Source organism: Vidua chalybeata, chromosome 6, assembly GCF_026979565.1.
Source record: "Vidua chalybeata isolate OUT-0048 chromosome 6, bVidCha1 merged haplotype, whole genome shotgun sequence".
Taxonomy (NCBI): Eukaryota; Metazoa; Chordata; class Aves; order Passeriformes; family Viduidae; genus Vidua; species Vidua chalybeata.
The window spans coordinates 14087149-14107429 of record NC_071535.1 but is presented as its reverse complement, the minus strand read 5'-3'; the positions used below and the strand labels follow the sequence as shown (position 1 = coordinate 14107429).

At 34.6% G+C, this 20281-nt stretch overlaps 1 protein-coding gene across 4 annotated transcripts in view; it reads right to left on the bottom strand.

Annotated features, from left to right (window-relative positions):
- Window positions 1–20281, bottom strand: part of ATG2B (autophagy related 2B) — a 45487-nt gene that overhangs the window by 18558 nt on the left and 6648 nt on the right. For 3 of the 4 annotated variants that reach the window (XM_053944971.1, XM_053944972.1, XM_053944974.1), the window contains 23 exons: window positions 19670–19772; window positions 18621–18783; window positions 17968–18147; window positions 16946–17046; window positions 15797–15975; window positions 14961–15115; window positions 14169–14280; window positions 13754–14015; window positions 12733–12883; window positions 12106–12198; window positions 11747–11935; window positions 10215–10488; window positions 8993–9098; window positions 7792–7984; window positions 7483–7625; window positions 6220–6377; window positions 5728–5900; window positions 5274–5424; window positions 4244–4443; window positions 3373–3453; window positions 1607–1713; window positions 1254–1346; window positions 378–448 (listed from right to left, as the gene is read on the bottom strand). In XM_053944971.1, the coding sequence (XP_053800946.1) occupies window positions 378–448; window positions 1254–1346; window positions 1607–1713; window positions 3373–3453; window positions 4244–4443; window positions 5274–5424; window positions 5728–5900; window positions 6220–6377; window positions 7483–7625; window positions 7792–7984; window positions 8993–9098; window positions 10215–10488; window positions 11747–11935; window positions 12106–12198; window positions 12733–12883; window positions 13754–14015; window positions 14169–14280; window positions 14961–15115; window positions 15797–15975; window positions 16946–17046; window positions 17968–18147; window positions 18621–18783; window positions 19670–19772 (3438 nt within the window). The remainder of the gene's footprint in view (window positions 1–377; window positions 449–1253; window positions 1347–1606; window positions 1714–3372; window positions 3454–4243; window positions 4444–5273; window positions 5425–5727; window positions 5901–6219; window positions 6378–7482; window positions 7626–7791; window positions 7985–8992; window positions 9099–10214; window positions 10489–11746; window positions 11936–12105; window positions 12199–12732; window positions 12884–13753; window positions 14016–14168; window positions 14281–14960; window positions 15116–15796; window positions 15976–16945; window positions 17047–17967; window positions 18148–18620; window positions 18784–19669; window positions 19773–20281) is intronic. The other variant, XM_053944973.1, reaches the window with a different exon arrangement.

Sequence of the window (20281 nt, the reverse complement as noted above, 5' to 3'; positions counted from 1 at the left end):
ACAAAACAGGCATACCTTTATTGTGCCTTCTACTAGAGATCTGTTACCTAAGCTAAACACACCTTTGTGAGCACAAGGTTTCATTTATTTCTCCAACTCATTTGGTAAATATTGGTTCAAGTTCCTCAGTCCTTAAACGTTCTTACTATTTCAATGACAGCAACCCAGCTGGTATAATTCTTTTCAGGACCTACAACTCTGTGCCATATAGCACCTTTCGAGTTCAACTATTTATAATATATCTCTCATGAGATCGCTTTTTCTAAGAAAAGAGACTTGCTGGTCCTTATCTCCTCAGTCTTCTTCTTCAATAACTTTTATGTATGCTGAATATGCCTGTAATTTTGTTTCATTAGTCACATCTAAATCATCCTTACCTCTATGGAGGTTCACCATGACAGTGTTGCATTTGTCAGACAAATGCAAAGCAGCTTCATCTAAAATTATCCTAAGAGACAAAGCCAAGATGAAATAAAAATGCTAAAGAAATACTGTGCAATTGGTAAGTCAAAAGAAATTAGTATATAAAAAATATTTTAATATACCTAGCATGTCTTAAATCCAAACTCTTCACTTTAACCTTTCATAATTTTCAAATCTATTGACAATTAACCACTGTAAGATATTTTCCAAAATGCTAATTATGTATTTCTTACATTTCAATTTATATATTTGATCCCTACTAGAATAAGAAATAATGCCTTAATCTTTAACACTTATTTCTATTTTTTGTCTTTTTTGCTAAATAAAGTTAACAGAACAATTGTTTCAATGATCACTTAAAATGTTTTAGCAATAAAAATAATCACCTTGGTAGATATTTCAAAACAGAACAGGTAAAACAGAATGAATTCTGTTTCTTGCAACCGAAGTTGCAAGAAAATTATTATAACTTACAGATATTTTCATTAGTCATTATTCAATTAATTAATACACTGTCACCAAGTAACAAATTATAAGAAATCTTAAAGTCTTCCTAATTCATAAAATAGACATAACTTCATTTCAGGACATTCCAATCATATTAAAAATGCAGAATTGCTTGTTGTTAAAGGAAGCAATCCAACTAAAAAGTATAATCAAAATTATTTAACCTAATAAAACAGAAGGATTACATGTGAGCAAAGTGTATTTCAAAAGATGGAAACCAGTGTGATCATTTATACAACGCAAAAGCTTCTGAGGTCAAAAAGGTAGACAGGCATTACAAGTTTTACAGAAGCTTACATGATTCATAATCATTAAAATCATACCTGAGAGTAGAAGAGGATTTATCTACTGCAACACTGCTGGAAATGCTGAACGTTTCAACAGTAAGTAGAGATCTGACTGGCAAAAACAAGGGCCTAATAACAAATTGGAAAAACAAATTAGTGCTCTGTACCTATTTGGAAGTTCACTCAAAGCCTTATAGATTACCTAACTCCATCTTCCCAGACCTAGGCAAGTCATACCCTACTTTAAATTCCTTCTAGTTAAGGGATCTCTGTTAAGTATTTTTTTCCAAAAGTGCCTTAATAACTATTATTTATAGTATGCAAACTTGAACATTCCTGAAGAGCAAGTATACAGCTGCAGTGTCAAGTGGCACTTTCATTTTACTTACCTGTAATCAAGAGCACAACTCCACAGGTGTACATGAAAAGTTGTAATTGTAGCTGGAGGACTATATCCCAGAACAGGCTCATCAGAAATATTCAAAAAATATAAAATCTAAAAATCACAAACATATTAATACTTCAATATCTGTTAAATTAACAAAAACTACACATCACAAAAGAGCAAAAAAGAAAATCTGTAACAGGTATGACAATAAAATGTTAGATTAGTAGAAGGAAAAGGTGCGAACAGTCTCAGATATTTAAAGATGCTTACTCAATACCTTATTAGAGAGAAGCATGGAACGTAAACAACACAAAGAAACCCCATAAAAACTGCAGCTTCAAAGGTATGGAAAAGATCAGTCCAGATACACTCAAGTGGCTCCTTGTAACAAAGCTTCACAATGCATTTTTAAAACACTGCCCAAATACAGTCTTATTCATCCCTTTTTGTAGCTGTTATTACAGTGTTTGCATTTTCCTTGCTCTCTCTCTGGAAAGTTAACTTTTAGTTAACTCTACATTGCTCAAGTTATCTTCAAGTCTTACTTGAAGGGTGGATATGGGAAATACACTCAGAACCATGTGCACATTCACTGTATAAACAGCTTTTTCATGCACTACCACAGAAAACTAGCTGCTATCCTCCTCTATAAGATCTGTTATAGTTCCCTCTCAAATATGTTACACTATGGAAGTTCTTAAAATGTTCCAGGCCTGGGCCACACCATCAGTACTAGTCTTTTAATTTTTTCTTCTAACTAGCTCTTTAGACAATTTTTCATTTGATCCCTCCCCCTCAAAAAAAGATTGCCTGTGATGCACTTGAAAATGTTACTTGAGAAAAATTTCATAGAGCAAAGAAGCAACAGGGTGTAAAGCAGGCTACACAAACCCACAGGAATGTTATGCTGAGGAGAAAATTACAGCACAGCAGAGTCCAAAGCCCCAAGTTCAGCTCCACACGTTTATACAGTAACAATGCATGTAAAAATCAGCATATTATACAGACTGGAGATAAACAGGAGCAGACTGAGTGTCAAGGGTTACTGTCTGTAATGCAGTATGGGGCAGGTACATGCAATAACACTGCTCCTGTGCTAATGGCATGTCTTGCCTCATGTGCTCACACACAGAGCAAGGGGCTCCAGCCCTGTCTGCTGTGCTCTACCTCTGCATCCACACCTATGACTACAACCCTTCTCATTCAGGAGTGTTTGTGTAAACTGCTGCTCACTCTTCCCCAAGTCCTCCAGTACTGCTTTTCCAGCAATACAAACCAGGAAATATACAACCGAGAAATGAGACTTGAGGGATAAAGAGCAAAGAAGGGAAAAATACTGAAATCCTTCCAGAACTGCAAATAACACGTTTGCTTGTTTTGAGGGTATTTTTAATTTAAGGATTATTTACATACTTGAATAGTATTGCACTATTGAGATTTTTCATCTGAATTTTAAACAAAACCCAAAACCCAAACCCCAACAGAATGAAGTAAACCTCACCAAGAGCCTCCCTGGTATGTTATGGGCAGAAAATTAGGATGATGAGAGGAACAGTACCAAGTGAATAGACAAGAAATTATTTAAAAATATTATCATCTGCCAGTGGTCTCAAAGAGAAACAGGAAAGAAAGAATAACACTTTCAAGAGCAGAGTATGGTAACACAGCACAGCCTAACATCAAGATTTTCCATCAAAATTTAGTTTGGTAGTTAAGGCAATGAGACTGAAATTGAAGATGTAGTCAAGAAAATGTTATCAACCTGACCTGCTCATGCCAGCTTAAACCTGAAGGCAGCACACGATGCTGAAGGGTGGCTCCTCGTAGTCCAACAGCAACCAGAAATTCCTGCACAACAAAGTTGCATGATTTGGCTTACATGAAACATGTAACTATTTCAGATCTAGATTACTAAACTGTGTCATCCTTCTCCTCCCAAAAATCTCCTGGTGTCTAGAAAAAACATGCTTTCCAATACAGAAACCCCGGGTAATACAGTATCATACTTTTTGCAACAGGATAGTGCAGAAATGGCAGCTTTGTGGTGGTGGTAGGAAGGAAGGCTGCCTGTACATTCACTCTGGGATTCAGCAGAAATTATCAGGAGTACCAACCGGAAGTAGTTAACATGTGAGACAACTGAACCCCCACAACATTTTGGTGGTCTGCAGAACCCTTCTTTAGATAACTCAACCAACCTGTTTACCAGCTAAGAGGTCCTCTTCCAGCCGCACTAATGAATGCTGCTGTCATTTACCAGTCCTATTCCAAATAGGCAAGCAAAGGCTGCCTATTAGATGACACTGCTAGTTAACTGCAGTGTAATTCTATATTTGTTCTTGCCTGTTTTAACAGCAGAGAAACTCAACAAAAATAAACAAAAAAGGCCAACTATTCAAGAAATGCGTACAGTAAACAAATAGCGTGCTCAGCAAAGTGAGCCATTGGAAGAATTAGTAAATTAAGCTGCTGCTTAAATTTTATAATCCACCCAAAAGATTCTAACAGAAAATTATAGTATGAAAATAAATGTCTTAGAACTATATAGCTTCTTCATCTATAACCCTTCTAACTCCATGTCTAGATGCTTGCATACAACTGAGATAACTCAACTCATAAAAGTACAAATAACACAAACCTTTGTATTGCTCTCTATTTTATCTGACTGGATTTTGACTGCAACAGTCAGCATACTTGGACTATCCACTCCTACACCATCTGAAGTAGTCTTACTAAGACCATCCTCTTCAGAAAAACAAATAGTAGGCTCTAACCAATGGGGACGTATTGTGCTGGGCAGTCGCACTTCAGAGGAAGGGACAACTCCATCTACAAAACCTGCAAAGAGATTTTGGAATGAATTACCAAAGCTGTTACTGATGAAGTGTGAAGGAAAATCCTTTTTATGCTTAATGCCTACAAAATTATTTGAATTACCAAAGTTCGTCATGCACAACCAAGAACTGTGAAGGGAAGGTTATGGGTGATCCAGTATTTAAAACCACAGTTCTAGCTATAATCTTCAATGTGGCTATTAGGGATTGAGTTTTTTATTTGCCCAACAAAATAGCAAAATTGAAATAAAGGACAGAAATTTCCTACAGGTTACATGGAAGAACATGTGTCTCCTCTCCATTTTATGAGATAGAGCCAGGCTAATGTCTAAACACACAATAACTAAGCCTTGCACTGAAATACAAGTACCACTGATTCAGAGGTATCTGAGGGGGAAACCTTGAAAAGTTTAACTACATGGGGGTTACCAGACACAGACAAACTACACAGCCAAAATTCTTTACCTGTGGATGACCGCTAGTTACTGAGGAAAAACACAGCAGCCACTGGTAGTTTTTTGAATGAAACAACCAATAACATGTAGGAAGAATGCATTTTCATAGTAAAGAATAGGCTGTACAGCTAACTTGCCAGAGAATCACAATATCGCTAAAGACGAGCAGTTATCTGGAAAGTTGGTGCTAAACTGTAACTAAATACAGTTATAATGAAGCTGCATTACTGTAGCATTTAGAAACATTAGCCATAAATTCATTGTGCCAAATTACACACTATGGGAGAAAAAGAGAAAAAAATACAGCCTTTTCCCTAAAAAGCTTCAAGATTAGTTAATTTCAAATTTAGCCCCAAAGCCACCTCAATCCCACTCCTACCTTGATGATATAAATTGAGGCTGCTAGAATGGAGACAAACATAGTGTCTGTCCTCAAAGCCTTCATATTTAGTCACACTGAAAAGGGAACCACCATTGAACTCAAACCAAAATTCACCATATTTTCCTTCCAGTGTACTTCCATCATCCTGCTGAAGGAAGAAGAGAAATTATAAAATTATTGTTTGCTGACAGTTTGCTGCATTTAGGCAGTCTAAATTAACACAACACTTGCTACCAATACATGTTTTCCTGCTTGCATTTCAGCTATTCTCACGTGAAGCAAAGTACACAGAATTTGCAAAATACTGTGTCGCCTTACTGCCTAGTTATAGTAGTATAAAGATTACAGAATTACTGTTAAAAACACTACCTCCTTCCAGGTAAGTACATACAGCATGAAGGGGATCCATGGTCAAAACAACAAAAGACTTGTTCCAAAGCCAGTGCCTTACCTTTACATCTGTGAATATTGACACTAATCCATGTGTCACATTTAGCAGAACAGACAGAAAGCTTTGTGAGTTCTTATTCTGCGAGTCAAGCTTTTTCCTTCTGCGTGAACGATAGTTTGGATCAACAGTGGAATAATACTGTAGTGTTTCTTCCTCAGATCCACTTTCATCATCTAATAGATAAAATAGATACATTAGATACATAAAACAGATATATAAAATAGATACATCTAATAGATAAAATCGATAAAATGAAGTACAACTCATTCTCTCACTAGTATACATACTATGTCAATAACTCACTGTTTCTCCATTGGTAATGCAATTCAATTTCACACTTATTTTACCCAATTAAACAGTAATCTATCTTTTTTTTTTTCTTTGTTTATTTCTTCCCGTAAGTTTACAAAATCTTTCCACTAACACCTTAATCACTTCACTCAATTATACTTCTAAAGCACTATATTCTAGATGATTTATTCAGTGCATTACCATAATGAACTGCAGATTTAAATTGACTAAAGCTGTCTTTACTGAAAGTGTTGATGAGCTGGCTGGCCACAGATAGTCCAACACCATAAGAAAGGTTTTCAAAAGTTTCTACAGGAGATGGAGCTGTGGGTTCCCACAACAATAAATCATTGCTGATCCTAGGAAGAAATACATTATCATTACACAAAATATATGACTATATTCCCATTTTGTATTAAGTCAGTCAAGCATAATTCTCTTCCAGACTTTATATAAAGATTCCAGATTCCATAAGCAAATAAAGAAAATAAAGTTCATGAGCACAAGAAACAATAATATATTAATGAGTATAAGCAATAAAAAATGGAAGTGACTTTCATTCTGTAATTATGGTATGCACATATCAAACTCTAACATATGATAGTGACACAAAAGCCTCTATAAGTAGGTATCTATTAGCTCATTACATCGGAGGAGGAGTTGAGAAACCCCTATTTTGATCACATCAATTTTCAACTAAGTTGCAGGAAACATTCATTCTTTTGATTTCAAGTGAGTGTGTCTGTCAGGGTAAAGACATATGTGACATTCAGTTCAGAAGTATTCCAACAGAATATTCAATGGAAGGTTCTGCTTTGTCATTTTGGAAGTGAAAATACTCTAAGTAAAGTAATATCTATCAGAGACAAAAATAGATCAGCATCTCTCTTGCATATTTGCATAGCACAGTAACAATCTAATAGTATTTTGTTGTTTTTCAGACAGGAAACTAACAGATATAAATGGTGAACACCCATCCATAAAACAGGTTCATTTTCTCTACATTTTCATAAACCTTTGTGAGCCTTACAAAACTGGATTATGGTTTTTTTTCCTGACTGCCTTGCAAGCTCTAGATTTTCTGATGGAAAGAATAAAATTGAGCGCAACTTTCTGAAGTACAATAATCTGTTTAAAGAAGAAATCAAAAAGACTAGAGCAAAATGAAATATTGCACAGAGATCTGAACAAAGTGTTCACTGAGAGCCAAATACTATTTAGCTTCACCCTTTGTTCACAAAATCTGCCAAACACTTTTTAGCAGTCAGCTGCCATGGCACCAATCAGATGCATGACACAATGGTGCCATGTTAACTTGAAAAAATATTTATATAGCACTTTGTGGTCTTAAATAAACTATACAAATAAGTTCCTGGTATACCTGCTTAGACAATTGCTTTTATCAAAAGTGACACAGAACTGAGAGTACAGGTCATGATAACCAGGCAAAACAATTATACTTGCCTGTTGTAAAGTTTTTCATAAAAGCTTTTGTTTGGTAGTGTTAAGTGAATGTTTGGTAACATGAGTTCCAGTACATAATGAGAATTGTTAATTGTTTTTTCCTGAAACTCAGTCATTTCAACTACATCTCCTGGCATCACCATCTGAAAGAAAAAAGAAAAAAAAAATCTCAAGTTAAAAAAACCCACAACCAAAAAAAAAAACCCAAAACAAATGCAAAAGTGGAAGCCAGAAGTTGCATGTAAAGTAGTGAGACAGTATTCATTTTTTCTATCATAAGCACAAAGCACTAACAAAATTTTATAATACCTCTTCATTTTCAAACATGACCCTACGAGAAGAAAATGGAGAAGGCTCTGGTCTTCTAATATCACAGACATCCTTCAAAGAATGAGACCCTCCTTCTTCTTCCTCTTGAAAGTTATTATCACCTTCTTCCTCCTCAGCTGCTATCCTTTCCAGAATAGAGTGCACAGCCAGAGGGTTTACTTTCAATACAATCCTGACATTGGAGAAGTTATGCAGAATAAGCCATTAGAGATGCTTAAAATGTTTATATTTATGCTCTGTCACATGTCTACTAGTTCTACTGGCTTGCCATGAAATACACATAGACTAAATAGCTCAAAAGTCCAGGGACTTCTTTATTAGATAATAACATATTTTACTACCCAAAGCAATACTACTAAGAAAAAGGACATGGTACCATCACGTGAAATAAAATGTTAAGTGCTGCTTTTTTCAACCCCATCAGGTGATCATATAGGTGACCTAAGAAAAACCTAGCACTCTCCCAAATAAAGCTTGTTTCCTTTAGACCATTAACAGCTATTAAAAAATGCTCTACTGCAGGGTGTAGCTTCTTACATGTAAATACTGTTATAGAAAATTTTATTTGTGCATTATAAAAGAAAAAATGTCCATATAAACATGCTGTCAGAAGGCCACTGAATTTTGTGGCAAAACTGTACACAGTAAATTCTCTAGCAAATCTAAAATTGCCTCTTTTAAAGATCTTATTACATGCTTCAGCTGCCAGGTCCTTCTCTTCATTAAGTCTGAAGTACTGTATTGCCTTGCATGTGATATAAGTTTCAATAATTCAGTTACAATATAATTATTCTTACAGCTTATATTATTTTGAGGCAAAATTCAACTAGGATGGGTGGTTTGGTATTCAGTCATGAATGCAGGAGAAAAGGTAAAGTAAAAAAATGGGAAAAATTTTCAAGTCTCTAATCATTTACCTAACTTTCACTGAAATTTACTCAAGTCCATGAGTATTATACTATAAAACTATACTATAAAACTATATTGCATTATTATAAAAGTAGACGTTCCAGGGTATTTTTTATAAATTTTTGGAGTCTTTTAAATAGTTACATGCTCTTTCTTTGCGAATTATTTTCAATCATTTACCACACAAGCATTCTGGATTAAAATTAGAAAAACAACAGTGCTTCATAAAAATTTAATCAATCCACATTAAAAACATGAAAATTTATTTTACCGAGGCCAGTCAAAATTGTCTGATGATGATGTTATATCTCCATCTGTGCCACCTGATACCTGAAAAAATTTTACTGGTGTTTCTGCATTATCTTCTTCAAATGAACCTGAATAGAAAGAGATTTTTTTAGAATTTAACAGATGAATGACAACTGCTAACTTCAGGTTAGCCACTCTTCAGGTTGGAGTCTAACAAGACTAACTAGTCAATGCTACTTACTAAGCTACTTAGGCAAATTCTGTCATCTCTTCTTCCAAAATAATTATTAACTTTTAGAAACAAAAATTATTCCATATTATTTTCTAGCTAGCAGTAGTTAGAAAATCAGATGCTTCTAATGCATAGATATCTGCACATTTACATTTATAACACCACTATATTTTGTCACAGCTTTGATTAAGTACACAAAACAAGACAGCAGAGAAGTTTGCAAATATAAATCAGCCTCATAAATTTATTACTTTGAAAGATATTAGAGCATGAAATTATTAACGTTTTTCAATAACAGTTATTTAGGGAATCAATCTTGGCATCACAGCACTTTTAGGGTTGAAAAGGACCTCTGGATATTATCTAGCCAAATCCCTCTGCCAAGGCAGGGTCAACTAGAGCAGGTTACACAGGAACTCATCCAAAGTGGGTTCGGAATGTCTCCGGACAGGGAGACTCCAGAAACTCCCTGGGCACCTGTTCTAGTGCTCAGCCACCCTCAATGTACAGAAGTTCTTCCTCATGTTAATGTGAAACTTCTTGTGTTTCAGTTTATGGCCATTGTTCCTCGTCCTGTCTCTGGGCACCACTGAAGAGAGTCTGGCACCATTCTCTTGGCACCTGTCTTTGAGATATTCACATACTTATAAGATTCCCCTCTCAGTCTTCTCCAAACTGATCAGGCCCAGCTCCTGCAGCCTCTCATCGTATAAAAGATGCTCCAGATCCCTCATTAGCTTTGTGGTCTCCACTGGACCCTCTGCAGCTCCTTGTCTTTCTTTTACTGAGGAGCCAGAACTGGGCACACAGCCTCTCCTCCTAGTAGTATTGTTTGGACTCAGGTTGGTATTTAGTACAGAACACAAAACTACAGTAGAGAGATCATATTTACTCCAAAATTCAGGTGGAAAGTTACCCCCTGGGTTACTCCATATGAGAGGACCATTCTCTCAACTACACAGTACCTAGAAAAATAAAAAAGGACCTCTGAATATAATATTAAGATTCTTACCAGTTAGCTCTTTAAAGGTAAGCTCTAATTTAACTTGCTCTGGAGTCGACCCTCCTATAAATTCAGTTTTAAATTCCGTATCTGTAAATTCAAGATGAAGAATCTCCTTCTGAAGTGATTTCTTAAACCATGGTCCTCTTTCCTGATCTGACCGTAGATCAGGTATTGGGAAACGAACAGAGAGTTTTAATGCAGGGGCAGTGACTTGAACTGAAACTCTACAGTTTGCAGGAGTATGTGAATCATCCAGAAAAACTTCAGCAAATGCTTTATGCTAAAAGAATTAAACAACAAAAAACAAAACACAAACCAGAGTGAATTAAAAAACATCTGATTAGAGAAAATAGCATTAAAAGTGCCTATGGGGAAGCATTTGATTATGCACTATGTGAAAATGAAAAATATTATTTGTATATCACAGAAAAAACACATCAAGATCAATTGCAACTGTTCTTAGGATATTTTTCTATTATTGGTGTCAACGATTCTACTTAGAAGTCAAGTTTTTGCGGAGATTAGAAATCTTTAAGAAAAATTATTGCTATTTTTGCAGTTTTTTTCCTCTTTAATTAGATGGAGTACCGAACAATACTCAGCTGCAGTTAGGAAATAGCATGTCTCACACACTTGCTTAAAAACTACTTTTGTTGAAAAAGTAGGAATTACTATCATGTGTAATTGTCCCTTTCAGGAAGTCACGGTGTCCAGCTCCTGTCACTTTCATGTCCTTCATACCCTCCCCTTTTTGCTGATCATTGAAAGGAATCAAACTTGCAAGACAATTATACTTACAGAAATGACTGATGTCTTACTATTTTTTTTTATATACAGACTCTCTTAAATAGTTTCGAAAGCTGATTTTTCCATAGTCAGTAAATGCAGCAATAAAATTACATGAAGATTTTTGTTGCTATGCAGAAATTAATTGCATTAATAATTTCTCAAGTATTTTAAGAAAAGTCTTTAATGCTACTGTGACAACCCAAAGCAAGGCAAATAAGCTTCAGTTTCTTTCTGTTGGTCCCAGATCACTAGAATGCAATGCATATGCCACCCATTCTCTCTGTTACCTACCCCAAAAGCAGGTAATACACAGCAGAGACACAACTGGGCTGATTGTGACAACTAAAGATTTCAACATAGAAGTGGAATTGTTAGCAATGCTTTGTATCAGCTGCTGGAGAGCATGATGGGACAGATTAGAGATGAGAAGTCAGTCAAGATTACTCTTTTTGCCCAGTTCTCCTTGCTTCAAGAAGATGAGAACTTACGCAGTTTGTGAAGCATCTACCACTGTCTTTTGTTGTTTTCAAGCACACAATCACTGAATGCAAAATAAGACTGTCAGAAGTCGGAAAAAACCGAACAAACCTCAGTCAACCAACCAAATGAAAAAAACTCTCACACTAAAAAAAAAGCACCTCAGCCACCACAAATCAATCAGAACTAGCAGTCTCAGGCTTACTGTCACCCTGACTTCTTCCTGCAAAATACCCCAGCAAGTTTATTAATCAATTTCACTTTAAACTTACCAGACTTAAGTGTTTATTGTAAGAAGCATACATGTGAGATGCCATCATCTCCACTGTAGTTAGTTTCTGCGGTTGAAGTAAGGAATTTAATCTGTCTACAATACTAATATCCAGCTCACAAAACACTGGACTTAACTTTATTTGTAAATCTGCTTTCTGTGGAACAGAACTGAGTCTCCCTTGACTACCCTGAAAAGAAAGAGAAAAAGCACTAAAATCTTCAACACAACACAGTGAAGCAAATTATAATAAGTAGGAGTTAAGAACTCTCTGTTTTACAGTCAATTTTCTGTTCAAATGAACCAAATTAGACAAAGGTTATTGTACAGACACTTAGTCTTTTTAATTTCCCACCTTACCTGAGGTCCTCTATTATCTAAATGCTTATAATGCAGCTGAAGGCATGGCATAGAATGAGAATCATTTCTTTCTTCAGAATGAAATGTCAGCAGCTTCAGGAAAAAAAAAAGTTCAAAATGTTTAATAAATGGGAAGGAGTTGCCACAGGAAAATATATTCATTACATTTTACCTAAAACAGACAGGCAACCCCACACTGAAGTCAATGAACAGAACCCCAGCTCAACTGTTTACTCAATCCACACATTCAGCTACCTTACTGGATGTCTCTGACCATTAAAAGAGCTAGAAGAATAATCACAACACAAGAAACCTTTGCATTGCTCAACTCCATTGCTTAGTTTTTGAAAAACATGTACTCTAATGCCCAAACCACGTTAACCATATTCAAAAGAAGTAACTAATAAAGTTTGGCTACTTGGTGGTGTTCCTGTCAGGTATGACACAAGTTAGGTTCACTATTTGAGCTCAGAATTAAAACATTAATTTTATCTTAAAACTGTAACATATTTTACAAAACTAAAAAACATTAAGAAACATTCAAATTACAACCATTTTAAAATCTACCATTCTCAGTTATACAATTAACATTTCTTTTTTATGGAACTCCCTTTATTTTTAACATACCTCTGTATAGTGAGGCTGCATGGAATGAGAGTCAGTAGAAAAAAGGCATTCCAGGAACTCCATCTCACCAATGGATAAGTCAGTACTAAAACTTCGCGAGGCAGTCCTTTGTCTTTGCTCGTAAGACACTTTGATGCCAGTACCTATAAACCTGGATTATTAAAATTATGTATTATTAAAAGTAGTATAGATCTATAACAATTATGAAAAGTCAAGATTTAAGTAGGCAAAAAAAAGGATCACTACAATCCTTTTAGAATCATTAAAACACCATAATTTCTCCAAATATATGACAATATCTAATTATAACAGATTTAGCAACAAAGACAATGAAGTTCATGTCACATAATCAACAACGGTCAGCATAGAGAAATTTGTAAAGAACATTTTAGGCACCTAACCTGAGGTGCAGCTCATATAAAACTAACATCCTTAGATAGACAATGAAGAAGTCAAATGTCTCACAAAATCTAAATTGCATACATAAGTTAAGAAAAGCTACATATACCCTTAAATATTTTACTTCATACACTGTACTGGGATGGTAAAAATTTCTGCAAAAAAAGACTGTTGCCTGACTTTATTATCTTGTTCTCACTCAGACTTTTTCACTACTGATATCGTGTTTTGCACTAAGTAAACCCCTAAGCTCCTTCAAGCAGTAATCACTATATTGGAATAACAATAATTCTGTAAAACACAGCTATTTCTAAAGAAATAATTCACTTAGTTATTCTTTACTCTCTAGGCTTCTATCATAGAAGCTGTACCTAATTTAATTCATGTATTAAAAAGCTAGGTGATTTTCATGTTTATTGTCCTTTCTTCTCTGTTTTAATTTTTTTAAAAAAATGTCTTGGACAACAGATTTCAAAATTCAAGACTATTTTGAAATTAATAAAGAAGTCTAATGCAATTCAAATACTAAGTGACACAATATCTATGGAAATAAACTTACTTTATTCAAATTTACTTTAAATATATTTTTGTTACTTATATTTATTAATAAGCAAAGTTATACCTAAGGTGATCATGAGAACAAGCTTCTGCAAATACTTCTCGGAAGGACAGAAAATCTTCTGTTGAAAACTTAACTGGCTCAATCTTTTCTATTCGGGCAAAGAAATCCCGAGCCATTGGTGTCAATGGGTTAAGGTTCAGTGAACTTTCAGGTGGGGGTAAAGGGTCAATATGAAGTACAGACACTGAGAAAGTTCCAACTGCCAGTCTAAAAAGTAGCTCAGGTCTGGATTCATCCACAGAAACAGATCTGGATGGAATAGCTGAAATACAAAATTAAGTTCACGTAATTTTTCAGCAATAACACATTTATAAAATCATTGTACTTTTGATTTTCATTTCTTTTTACCAAGTTGCTGCATAACAATTCATTTTCATAATTATCTAGGGAAAATGAGCTATCTGTTGTTACTTACATGTCCTTCTTATGGAAGTCTGGTGAACCATATTGGCTGTTAGCGAGGAACCTCTTGGAGGCTGTAATTCTTGTTTGTTACGATCAAGAAAATCACCCCAAGTTGGTTGCAGCTAAAACAAAAAATATATATGACCTTAGATTTGCAAAGAGTTGTTAGACATTACATCAAACATAAATAATAAGGGAAATTACCAAAAAAGTCCAAGATGCATAAACAATCAACAGCATGCCATTTCATGGAGAATATAGTGCTCAACTTATCAATGCAGGTATGCTTTATTTCGAGATATGCTTTTTAATTCCACAGGTTTTTAAGGCTAAAGTTGCGCTCCTCACGAGCATATATTTTCTAGTTCTACAACTACTCTCCACGGTTTTCATTAAGGAACATTAGGTACACAATGGATTTGGGAATGATAGTGATATCAACAGCATGGTTTTTATATTGTTTGAGGAAAAATTCAATACTACAATTTCATACAACACTGGCTGTGTATTTTAAAAGAAAACCAGGTGGTACACATGCAGTAATTAAAAAGAAAATAAACAATGACGCATTCTATATAAGCTTCAGGGCATTTGAAAACACATTTCATAGCTTAGCCAAATAAATGAGAATAATTCCAATACCATTTCCATAGCAGAAAAGGAATACTATCAGCTCTAAACATTTCAGTTGTTCTAGAATTTTGCAACAGTTCCTAACATTGTAAAGAATGCAGCAATTATGCATCAGTTTAAGCCACAAGTGTTAATTTCTAAAATATTCCAAATGCAGTTAATACTATACCACTGTAGTGCTCAGTGGAGATCCTGCTGGTGTAGTTGTGTATGTACTGGTTAAAGACAAGTCTAGATCCATGGTTGGAGGATCTCCAAGAGGTGGAAGGGAGGAAAGGCTGTGGGACATGTCCATTTCAGCCATTGAGAAGAAAACTTCTTCCTCTAGTAGAGAGAACCACAGATAATTAAGAGTTACTTACTATTTTAAATAGTTATTTACTATTTTTAAAAAAACTCTTTATTTCTAACAGAAATGTATTCTTAAGTCTAGAAATCTAACTGCTAGACAGAATAACCAGCTAAATACATCATTTACAGAAGTCCCAAGTTTTCTTGAATTAAGAATAGTAGTGTCTATGGAGAGAGATTTAAATAAAAATCAAAAGACAAAAAACCTCATGAATATTAGAACAGTTAAATATCTCATTTTCATATTCAAGTTGGTATAGCTTCTATAAATTGATACATCCTCCTTTTGACAAATCAAAGTATTTCACATTAAAAATAAGTAGCAAAAAAGTATTCACATAAAATCAGATAACTACAACTATTATTCTAGATGAAATTTCCTCAACCACACATTTGAAAAGATGTCATGCTGTATGTGTTTTTAGCATGTTTCACATCAACATAAACTGAACAGTTTTAAGGAAATACTGAATCAAGTCTAGCCTAATACCTAAACTAGTCAATTTTTTACTGAAAATTACAATTAATGGCATATAGTTACTTCAAGTCAAACTTATTTTAATACATAAATTGGTAAGATTAAAAGATGAACAATCAATTTAAACAATCTTAACAACAGGTTATTTGCTATTTTGCATCATCTTTTATACTTGCCACGACTAGAAGGCGTTCTGGCACTCTCTGTCTCATAGAAGCTTTGCTCAGAGGATGCTCCTGCAGATAAAGACTCCTTCCTTAAATAACGTTTCAACTCCATCTGAATCCGATACTCGTCCTCCTGTTGCATTGGCCGATTCTTCCTATCTTTATTTGACAATTCTATCCTGCTCAGACTCTCTGAATTCAAAAAAAAAAGGACAGAAATCCTACTGTAATTTCCTTAACTGTATCCCTAATAAAATTCAAAACTTAAACTGAAAATGATGTGTAGTTATAGACATGTCTGTTGTATATCAGATGTGTGCATTCACACATTTTGTTGAAGGTTTTACTTGCTAAGAACAGATGACTCTCTCCTAGCATTTATTAACTTCACATCTGATGAAAACATTTCAAGGTTATATGTGCAGTGTGTTAGCACATAATATGCACACATTTCTCTTCTCAGTCAGCTTTAGAGACTAAGGCCACAATCTCTTAAAGGTTTTACTATTAAGGAATTACTAAAGTTTCAGGTTTGAAGATGACACACATGGGAAACTGTACGTAATACTTCTCCAACTGCCCCAAAACAATGAACATGTCCAATAAAACAAGTATGTCAGTATCAGAAGAATATTAAGCACCCACCCAGAATATGACATATCTTTCAAAAAGATTATTTACCCTAACAAGTGATAGATGAGGGGAACAAACCAAAACACTCTCATACTTCTACTGCAGTAGTTGAAACACTGATTTTAGTTCTTCACAAATACAGACAAACAAACTCAATTACAGTCAGTTCTATATTTTCTGTGCCTGTCACTAAAACATAGGACAGAGAAGCAAAATTCCTCTTGTGAAACAGAAGCTGCAAGAACCAGAATTTGTTTGGTCTCCTGCCTTTCTCCACCTAGAATTTCCTCATTTCTTCTATTATTATACAGTCATGTGTCAAGCCTTATTTGTTGTTTTTTTTCATTGCTAGATGTACAACTTGCAACTGAAGACAAAAAATTAATCATAGTCCTAACTCACAGCAGCTACAAAGCATTTTACTAAGATCAAATAAAAACTCATAATAATGTACCACCAGAGTTTTTTTTCAATTGAGGATATATTTTTATCTTGCAAAAATTATTTTTTTGTTTCTTGTAATACTTGCCTGGTCCAGCAATAGCTGCTACCATGTCCAACAGAAGATGAACCTGCCTTGGTGACAGAAACAGATGTACAGAATCTATCTGTCCATCTATATCCAACTAAAAAGAAAAGGAAAGAATGCTGTCAAGAACACTCAAGGAATTTTATTTACATTACTTGAATCAGTTACTTGGATAATAGATATCTATGGTGAAAAGAATACAGTCATTACACTAATATCTTCATCTTCTATAAAACAACTAGAAACATAATTTTGTGTTTCTTCCAACCTGGACTTTGGCAGGATAAATGCAGGTGTGTCACTGAGTATCAGCTTAAAATAAATACACAATTTCATAGCAGAAAAAAAAAAATCAACAACTCCCTTAATATGCTAATTTTTTTTTCTTTAACAATTCCCAAAGTAATAAAAAATTAAGTTAGTCTTACTTATTAATTATGAGATATTCAAGTAAGCACCTTTTGAAATAGATCTTAAAATGATAAAGGTCTTTTGCTTTGTATATTAATACTTTTGAAACTGGCAGCATTTCTCTATTTCACACCAAGGAAATGTTATGTTACTTTTCAAGGACTCTTAACTGACTAAACAAGAACAGTTGAAGACTGACTAGAAATTGCTGGACATAAAAACCCTTCTCTAAACTTTATGATTTCTGTAAAATACAGTATGTTATACAAAACAGGTCAACAGCCAACTTAAAAACTTGAGAGAAGGGGAATACATTACACAGCTTTACTTATATACTCAGTATCATGTCTACTTGTTTTTTGAACACTTAAATTCAGTCTCTCTCTAACATACAGGAATTCTCATTTAACAGATTTCAGTGTGCCCTGACTCATCTGACTACCATAAAAAGGTCTTTTTACACATATTAGGTTAGAACATAAAGAATCAACATAAAAACTATGGCAATTCTGTTCCCCTGAGAATATTACACCTTTTTCATATGTACTAGAAAAAAAAATTCTACAGAACTACTCATTTAGTTAAACACCAGGAAAGCATGACTAACCTTAGCTCCAGGAAGTACTTCATTTTGTTTTAATGTTAGGCTTAACTCCATTCTACCAATCAGCTTACAGATCTGTACAGGGTCAGAAGGAGTAATTTCTGGCAAGTTTCTTGTTAATTGTGGATGTGGCTCATAAATGATTTTTGGATTCCAGCTAGGTGAAAGCTTTGGTTCAGTTGCCTTAAAAAGTTACAGATAAAGGAGTAAGAATGTATCCTGTTTCTTAGGGAAAAAATGCAAAACACAAGCATTTCAAATATGCCTATCACACAAACAATCACTTTACAAACTATAAATTTGACAAAGGCTTTAAAAACATGTACTGATAACTGTGAAAAAACAAGGCACATAGAATGCAAAGCATTAGGCCTTTGAAAGAAGAGGAAGTTTCCACAGAATAGTGAATTGCAGGGTTCTTAAACTTCTAGTTCTTAAAACTGCAACCAGATTCCAGTACAGCATGTCCTAATTTCTACTGAGTCTTAAAGTCCATTTCCTTGCCTCTCCTCAAAATCAACAGGAATTGATTATAAAACTTCCCAAACACAGATTTAAGTACAAGTTCAAGTCCTGTATCCTTCAGAATCAATCTAATAGCATAACAATATATTCTTTCATCAATTTACATCCTTATATAATGTATTTATTTTTACCAGCTGTGTAGCTGAACACACTGGGGAGGACTTTGCTGATGCAGGAAACTCATCCCAGAAGAAAGAGACACCTGAGAGCTGCAGTAATTTGTGAGCAAAAGCTGTGGGCTGATGTACATTAATTCCAGAGCACTCATCTGCAGTTTCATCACAGTACATAGTTCTGGGAAGCAAAAGAAAGGAAATTAAGACAGTGGGTACATGAAAATTTTTACTTCTCTTGTGCCTTTTAACCTTTAAATTTGTACATGGTCTCTTTCTTCATACTTTTACAGTGCTGCCCACTGTCATGAAATGAAAACCCACCACTCTCTGGGAATGGGTGGAAATCTTAATTTCTCTATGGGACACCATCAGAAAACCAAGAGATTCTTCCAATGTGAACATACCCCAGAGAACATAATAACCTGAAGCTTATAAACGTTTAAAACCAAATATATTTCATTAACAATTCTTGGTAAGCATCAGTTTTATTCAATACTAATCTCAATACTTCACAAGAAAGTATGATTACACTCTCCCATACGTTGAAAATAATCTACATTAAGAACATGTACAGTATTCATGTCCAAAGTAATCACAGAATTCACATGGGCTCTTTTGAAAATTCATATAGAACCAAAATTCTTTCAGGGTTTTGGGTTTCTTTTCAGGACTGCACCTTTTCTTCTAAAAAGATTTAAAGTGTCTTACTTAAAAGGGTCAGTTCCCTTTTCTAATTGCACACATGGCCTAACTGGCCAACAATATACACTGGCTGTTGAATGTCTGAGAAATGTTATTCATTAACTGTAGAAGCTGATGAAAATGTATATTGGGAAAAAACAGAACTCTTCTAATTTGAAGGTTAAATAACTTTAGCATAAACATGTTAAGTGGAATCTGAGTGAAGACAATGCTCATTAGCATTATAAAAGAGGTGCTCAAGAGCAAGTGTCTAACTATATACTAAGAACTTGTGTGTATAAGTAAAATGTATTTTACAGGAAATGGCAAGAAGTACCTTAGGGAAAAAAAATTCCACAGATTTAAAAAAAAAAAAAATTTACCGTTCAACTCTGATTTCAAGTGCAGTTCCACTTTTAGAGTTTTCCGGCACATGTTCTATTCGCAACACAGTATCCAAAAAGGTAACTTTCACTCTTCTTAGAACTTAAGGAGAAAACAAAAAAATACAGTGTAGAGTATTAAGTCAAGTTGCTGAATTATTACTTTTGTAACCATATTAAATGGTCTTTAATTTTAAGCTCTCAATATTTATTTCAGTGGAAATTATCAATTGAGTTTAATAAGGTAACAAGACTTCAACAGACAATATAAACTATTAAGTGACCAATACGTATATCCATAGCATACAACCACTCTCTAAGGCTCAGACATTTGAGCAAGAGACAGTTCAAACCAAGTTTTCCTGTAGCTCAGTGTAGATGATCCTCAAGGAAAGTAACATCTTCATTGTGCACCATATCTTTAACTATTAAGCATTGCTGCAGCAGCATGCTGCCTGGACTGAGTGACTTTAAACATTTCCCTTAGCTCAGACATTTCTGCACTAAGTTCTCCACCACATAATGTGGTCATAAGCCCTTCGCTTTATCCATTTAGAAAAACCACCTCCAACAAAAAAAGTTTCTGAAGTATTTCTATCAACATGGTGTGAT